Here is a 7,223-nt window from a genome sequence, read left to right as displayed (position 1 = left end):
GAGGTGCCGGCGAGCCCGCCCATCTCCGAGCTCCGTCCTAGCGTGGGCGGGGAAGGCCCTAGGGGTGTCCACGTGGGCGCGTAGTATCCACGCGGGAGGGGCCAAGCGTGTGAGTCCCCGGCGGAGGCGGGCCCAACTCCGGGTTGACCGCTGGGTTCACTGGGTTTTCTCCGCCTCGCACTACCCTGGTGCTGGCTCACTGGTGAAAGAACAATTGGATGTCAAGCACATTAAAACACCTCGGTGATGGCCTTAACAGTAGCTAGGTCCATTTTCGCGGACTGAGCACTTTAAAGTTGTCGAGTTCAGCAGCCGACTACTCTCCCATTTCAGACAAAAATTATTCCAGCGTAATTAATTATTCAACGCCTAATTCTACCATGGGTTGGGCAATGTGATACGACGGATACAGACCCCTCAAACAAAACCCCTCAAAGTGTGCTAGGGGCATCGAGCCTATGATGAATGTGTAACTTCTGAAGATCTGCGAAGAACAGAGTACGCAGCACGACAGGAGGGACTTAGGGACGTTTAAGGGGTCAGAAATGCGACAAAGCACACTGGTGGTTGTACAGGGCCTGACACGGGTGTGACTGCTTAATGGGTACAAGATGAAAAAAACTTTAAAAAAATTATTTATTTGAGAGAAAGAGGCAGAGACCAGGAGAGAGAGAATGGGCATGTCAAGGCCTCCAGATCTCTCCAGCTCTCTAGTTGTGAATTTTATTTTTTTAAATGTCTCAACTTCCAGAAAATTGTTTTCTTAGAAAGGTAAAGTTTGGTAAGGGATGGGGGCAGGATGAGCTAAAGCCATATTGTAGTAGTTTCAATGAAATAGTATAAATGTATGTTCACATACATCAGGGATTTTATTATTAAGGTTAAGCTTCCCGTATCAGTCTCCAGCAGACTAAGTGACCAATAAGATCATCTTTGTGAAGTTTTGCTGTGGTTAAGAGATAACGGAGAATAGATTCATGGGGGTGAAAAGGCCCAAGTGAGGTCAGGGAAAAAGACTGAGTAAAGGACAGGTGGAGGGATGGTTAAACAAAATCTAAGAAGAGATAAATAAATCATAACCCTATTTATTTATTTGAGAGGGAGAAAGAGGCAGAGTGAGTGAGAGAAAGAGACAGGAGAGAATGAGCGTGCCAGGGCTTCCAACCACTGCAAACGAACTCCAGATACATGTGCCACCTTGTGCATCTGGCTTACATGGGTACTGGGAAATCGAACTGAGGTTCTCTGGCTTTGCAGGCAAGCACCTTAACCACTAAGCCATCTCTCCAGTCCAGAAACCTACTTTTTTGGACAATGGAACACTCAGGTGCTGTAGATTATTGCTAGAAAATTTTCAGAGCCAGGGATAGGATACCTTCCACTGAGTTGCTAGCCAGGGAGGTCCCTGATACCCCCAAAACATTACAGGCCATTGCCGAGACCCTTGGTTTCCCACGAGGAATAGACAGTAAGACCCTATTGCTGAAGAATCCACATACTTGGGCTGCAAAGCCACTGAGAAATCCTGCTGGAACTGAGCTGATAATCTCCTCCATGCAGACCAGCTGACAGAAAGCTGGAAGAAGCCATTCTGCATGCTTTTCAGTGGGAGAGAGAGAATTCAACAGTGAAGATACTCAACCGTGGACACTGCAAGTCTTAAATTTTGCCAGCCAGGCCAAATGAGCCAACAGGTGCAATAGTGGCATGTCTATCATGGTGGAAACCACTTGCTCTCTAATTGGACTGGAGGCCTGCTCCATGGGAGGGAATACATCCCTGATATTGAAAACTTAAAATGGGTAGTCATGAGCCCTAGGGTTGTAACATCTGCTACCGTCTGGCTAAATGTATATGCCATGCTTATCAAACTGCCCAGTAAACATGTCTCTTAATGTTCATACCCAAATATTAATGCTACTCTCACTTTTGGTAGAGAACCTTCTCTTTTCAGATGGCAGTGACCTTGGGATGACTCAGAAGGCATCATGGTGCTAGAAAGAAGTGATAGGAGTGCTCAGCACTGCAGTATCTCTATCATACCTTCCAAGGCTCAGGGTCTATTGTGGAAGAGGTGGTGGAAAGAATGTAAGAGCCAAAGGAAGGGTAGGACTCCTTACAATGTGCTCTCCCAGACACAAAATGGCCTTGATATCCATGATTTCACAGTGCCTGGCACCACCTACACAAGATCATCATTATAGGAGGAAAAGATCATGACATCAAAATAAAAGAGAAACTGACTGAGATGGGGAGGGGATATGATGGAGAATGGAGTTTCAAAGGGGTAAGTGGGGGGAGGGAATTACCATAGATATTGTTTACAATCATGGAAGTTGTTAATTAAAAAAAAAAGCTAATGTATGGCTGAAGTGATGGGTCAACAGTTAAGGCACCTGCCTGCAAAGCCTAATGACCTAGGTTTGATTCCCTGGTATGGTACCCACATAAAGACAGATATACAAAGTGGCACATTTATCTAGTTTGTTTGCAGCAGCTGGAGGCCCTGGTGTGCCCATTTTATCTCCCTCTGCTTGCAAAAAGTATTTTTTTAAAAAGAGATAATGAGCCGGGCGTGGTGGTGCACGCCTTTAATCCCAGCACTTGGGAGGCAGAGGTAGGAGGATCGCCGAGAGTTCGAGGCCACCCTGAGACTACACAGTGAATTCCAGGTCAGCCTGAGCCAGAGTGAGACCCTACCTCGAAAAACAAAAAAAAAAAAAAAAGAGATAATGAGCCGGGCATGGTATGCCCCTTTAATCCTGGCACTCAGGAGGCAGGGGTAGGACTGTGTTGAGTTCGAGACCATCCTGAGAATACATAGTGAATTCCACATCACCCTGGATTAGAGCTCCTACCTTGGGGAAAAAGAGGTGTAAAAGGAGATAATATGACAGGCATGGTAGCACACACCTTTGATCTTGGGAGGCAAAGGTAGGATTGCTGTGAGTTTGAGGATACCCTGAGACTACACAGTGAATTCCAGGTCAGCCTGGGCTAGAGTAAGACCTTATCTCGAGAAAAAAAAAAGGGGGGGATGGAGAGATGGCTTAGTGATTTAGGTTTTTGCTTGTGAAAAAGGACCCCGGTTTAATTCCCCAGTACCCACATAAAGCCAGATGCACAAGATGGTGTGTGCCTATGGAGTTCATTTGCAGTGGTGAGAAGCCCTGGCACACCAATTCTCTCTTAAATTTTTTTTAAAGAGATATACTCATCAGGTGTGGTGGCCCATGCCTTTAATCCCAGCACTTGGAAGGCAGAGGTTTGAGTTCAAGATCAGCTTGAGACTACATAGTGAATTTCAGGTTACCCAGGGCTACAGCAAGACCCTATCTTGAAAAAACAGAGATAATGGAGGCATGGCAGTCTGCTTTATAAGGTCTAAGCCAACACTTGCTGGGCATGGTGACACATGGCTTTAATCTCAAAGCACTTGGGGGCAGAGGTAGAATTGCTGTGAGTTCGACAGCCTGAGACTAGTTAATTCCAGGTCAGTTTGGGATAGAGCAAGACCCTACATCGAAAAACAACATAAAAAATTGTGAAATGATAAAAAAAGAAAAACAACATAAAAGTCAAATCTCTGGAGGCTGGAGGGACGGCTTAGCGGATAAGGTGCTTGCCTGCAAAGCCAAAGGACCCAGGTTTGTTTCCCCAGGGCCCACGTAAGCCAGATGCACATGCTTCTGGAGTTTGTTTGCAGTGGCTGAATGCCCTGGTACGTCCACTCTCTTCCTCTTTCAAATAAATATTTAAAAGGGCTAGAGAGATGGCTTGGTGGTTAAGGTGTTTGCCTGCGAAGCCTAAGGACACCAGTTCAATTCCCCAGGACCCATGTAAGCCAGATGCACAAAGTGGTACATGCATCTGGAATTTGTTGCAGCAGCTAGATACCCTGGCATGCCCATTCTCTCTTTCCTTCTTTCTCTATCTCTCAAATAAATAAAAATGTTCAAAACCCTGAGCCAGGCGTGGTGGCACACGCCTTTAATCTCAGCACCAGGGAGGCAGAAGTAGAAGGGCCACCATGAGTTCAAGGCACCCTGAGACTCCATAGTGAATTCCAGGTCAGCCTGGGCCAGAGAGCCTACTTTGAAACAACAAAGAAAAGTCAAAAATCCTGAAAGCATTTAGAACAATGCAAGACACAGACCTGGCTCAATAAATGGGAGCTGCTCTTATGTACAGGCTGTCCAGGAGTCACCTAAAGCGCTGGCTGTGAATGAGCAGCACCTGCTGGTCATCCTAGGTGATGCAGGATTCCATCATGTTCTCTCCAAAAATACATTATGAGCCATCACTTTAAACAAGAATGTTCTTTATTTGTATAAACATTAAAATCTTCTCAACAGTCTTCAGCCATTAATCAACAAACTCATCACTTGACCACTTAACAGTGTCCAACTATATTACTCTTCCTGTCAACCCTCAAGTGCTCAATTCAGACCAAAAAAAGTGCTTGGAGCACTGAATGGGAAGAGGAAAAGGCTAAGGATTTTTAGACACTTCAGAAGCAATGAAAGGGCTGCTTGGGGTGGTGACGGAGAACTAGATTCCTAAGCACCATCAGATTTCCCCTAGGGTTCAGGAGTCTCACAATTATTTTTAAAAGACACAGAAATCAGAGGAGCCTGCAGGTAATTCAAGTTTCTGGACTTGCAGATGAAGTGAATAAATGATGGAGAAGCGGTAATGGGAAGGACAGAAAAGATGGAAGAACAGAGAGGGAAAAAGTTTGTGCCTAGAGTATCAAAGTCTGGAACTCATGAGTTAGTGAATGAAAACCCACAGCCACTAGTGTGGAGATAGACTACAAGAAGAGAAAGCCTGGGATTTTATACCTTCCAAGAGGTGACAACAAATCCTTAAGCTGTACAGTGGCAGGCAGAGGGGGTAATCAGAGATTAACTGTTAAGACAGTGGACCTCTTCCTTAAGGGCCAATTCTGCCCTACAACTCAGAATGTAAGAGCACAGCCCTCCACCAGGCTGAATGGCTACAAACAATACGGAAGGGACTGCAAGCCAAGTGGGTCTAGAGAAAACTAAACCGCCGGGAAGTGAGAGGCTTCATTATTCTCCCATAGATTTTTAGTAGGTTCCCTAAGCCAAACCACTGTATCCTTAATAAACTATTACTGCCAAATACTGTACAAACAGGCTGACCATGATCAAAGTCCCAATTTTTTCCTGAGCCTTTGCTGCCTGTGATCTGGAACCCAGTGGGCAGCATGAAGTTATTACTTTTGTGTAGGGGCAGGGAAACTGGGGATTAAAAACTGCCTGGCCAGTCATCTAGGAAACAAGAGCTATCAGAACCCCTCGGACTACAACCTTCAGACTGCCTCAGCAGCACAGAAGTCTGCTACTCAGCCGCTCTGAGTCTGGGAAGAGCTGGTTTTGATTAATTCTGGTCAGTTTTTATTTATTTAATCTCTGGCCCTCGGGCCCAAGACCACTCCGCCCCACAGAGAAAAGCTTCCCAGCCAAGCGAGACATTTCGGGGTGGCAACTCCTACGGCGCCATCGTCCACCAGCCCAACTAGTCAGTTGTCCACTTCATCCTCCTCATTCTGTTCTTCTTCCTCCTCCAGTCTCTCTTCGTCTTCATCGTTGTCCTCGTCCCTGCTCTTGTCGTGCTCGTCCGAATCTGCTCTCCTGTCTTTGTCCTTCTTCTTCTGCTCCGAGGCTTCCTTCTTGCCCTTCTGCTCCCGCCGGTAGGCTGTAAGGAAAAAGGGGGGTTAGGGTTAGGAGGCAGAGGTGGCGGGGCGAAGCTGCAGCAGCCGAGCCGGCCGCGACACCGAGGGCCTCGGGACAGACCCGACAGGCGTACCTTCCAGAGCTTCTTTCAAAGGGGTCACGAACCGCTGGAACTCCATCTCCTCCATCGCGGAGAGCACGTCGCTGGCGTTGAGAGTCTTGCGCTTCCCCTTCATCGCGAAGTTGTTGGCACTGGGAGGAGAAAGAGCGAGAGTTTTGGGAAGCGGGCCGAGCGGGAGGGCGGAGGCGCGGCTGCCCGCGGGACACGGCTCGGCCCGGGCCCTCCGCGCTCTTCCGGAGCTCGCAAGAACCGCAGGGCTGGGGACTCGCTCCGCACGCGGCCAGGACACCACGACTGGGGTGCGTGGGCTCCAGGCCGCGAGCTCGGAGCCGGCGGCCCGTGTGCGCCTCCCTTCCTCCTCGGCACCGCTCACCAGGATGTGGCGTACAGGACGAAGACACTGGCGGCGCGGGAGATGGCGCTCCGGGCCTCCTTGGAGATGTTGACTCCATCCGGGAGCTGTGAGGAGAGCGGAGATGAGTACCCGTGCCGGCCCGGGTCCTGCTTCTCTCCTGCCCGCAGGTCCGCCCGCGTCCCGTTCGCCAGGCCGAGCACCTCACCGCCTCCTTGATGATCCTGGTGATGACGGCGTTGGGCAGATTCAGGTCCTCCGGCCTCTCCGCCATTGCCTCGGGTGGGCCCGAGCTCACTCGGCCTCTTCAGACAGCTAGCGCGTCCGGACTTCCCGCGTCGTTGTGGTTTGACCCTCCGGGGCTTCCGTTACGTGTCTCCCAGCGTCCCACAATGCCTTGCGCACCATGCTGCACCTACCGCAGTCCTGGCTCCGCCTCAAGCCGCTAGGGTATCGGAACTTTCCGCGCCTTAGTGATTTTGTTCACTCCACCATACTCCTGACGTTCCATAAGCACTCTCTCTGTTTCACCTGGTCTCAATCTCGGAAGCTTCCTGACCGATTAAGTATGGCCCACTGAGGGTTCCGTCCGCTTCCCGTCGTGCTCTGCGCCGGTGCTGGGCAACGGAGCGGCAAGGTGGCTAGCTTGGGAGGGGATGGAAGGCATGGACTGAGCGGGGTGGGCTGGATCTCGGGAGGGAGGGGCGGAACTGGTGGGAGGGGCCTGTGCCCTTCCATTACCTCGAGGACGTGGCTGCATTGTCCCGGGAGTCTTTCGAACTCTCTCCTTTAAGAATCCGTTTTTGACCCCATGGAAATGGAACCTCAGTGCACTGGAACCGAGTCCTTTCCTTTTTTTTTTTTTTTGTCACAGAACGAAGCAGGGATTTTTTTTCTGTTTTTTTTTTTTTTTTTTTTTTTTTTTAACTTTTGGAGGTAGGGTCTCACTCTAGGCCAGGCTGACCTGGAATATTAAAAGGTTTTTTGTTGTTGTTTGTTTTGTGGAAATTTTTCCTTTTTCTTTTTTTCTTTTTTCTTTTTCTTTTCT

At 48.9% G+C, this 7,223-nt stretch overlaps 1 protein-coding gene across 1 annotated transcript; it reads right to left on the bottom strand.

The window, feature by feature from the left end:
* Positions 1 to 4,304: 4,304 nt before the first annotated feature.
* Pole3 (DNA polymerase epsilon 3, accessory subunit) lies at positions 4,305 to 6,800 on the bottom strand. Its single transcript, XM_004662720.2, has 4 exons — positions 6,384 to 6,800; positions 6,197 to 6,282; positions 5,836 to 5,954; positions 4,305 to 5,724 (listed from the first exon to the last, which is right to left on the bottom strand). Exons 1-4 carry the CDS (start codon positions 6,447 to 6,449, stop codon positions 5,549 to 5,551), a joined length of 447 nt encoding a protein of 148 aa, XP_004662777.1. The 5' UTR covers positions 6,450 to 6,800; the 3' UTR covers positions 4,305 to 5,548.
* Between the last annotated feature and the right edge of the window lie 423 nt (positions 6,801 to 7,223).

Source organism: Jaculus jaculus, chromosome 1, assembly GCF_020740685.1.
Source record: "Jaculus jaculus isolate mJacJac1 chromosome 1, mJacJac1.mat.Y.cur, whole genome shotgun sequence".
In the NCBI taxonomy this organism is placed as follows: Eukaryota; Metazoa; Chordata; class Mammalia; order Rodentia; family Dipodidae; genus Jaculus; species Jaculus jaculus.
The sequence above is the reverse complement of the archived record's forward strand: the minus strand, read 5'-3'. Positions and strand labels throughout refer to the sequence as shown.

Bases quoted from the DNA above. Each gene is read 5' to 3' on its own strand.
- Pole3 (XM_004662720.2), bottom strand. From the start codon at position 6,449: ATGGCGGAGAGGCCGGAGGACCTGAATCTGCCCAACGCCGTCATCACC. The intron at 5,955-6,196 runs GTGAGCGGTGCC...TTCTCCTCCCAG, and splicing joins GTCCTGTACGCCACATCCTG to TGCCAACAACTTCGCGATGA. The intron at 5,725-5,835 runs GTACGCCTGTCG...TTTTCCTTACAG, and splicing joins TTTGAAAGAAGCTCTGGAAG to CCTACCGGCGGGAGCAGAAG.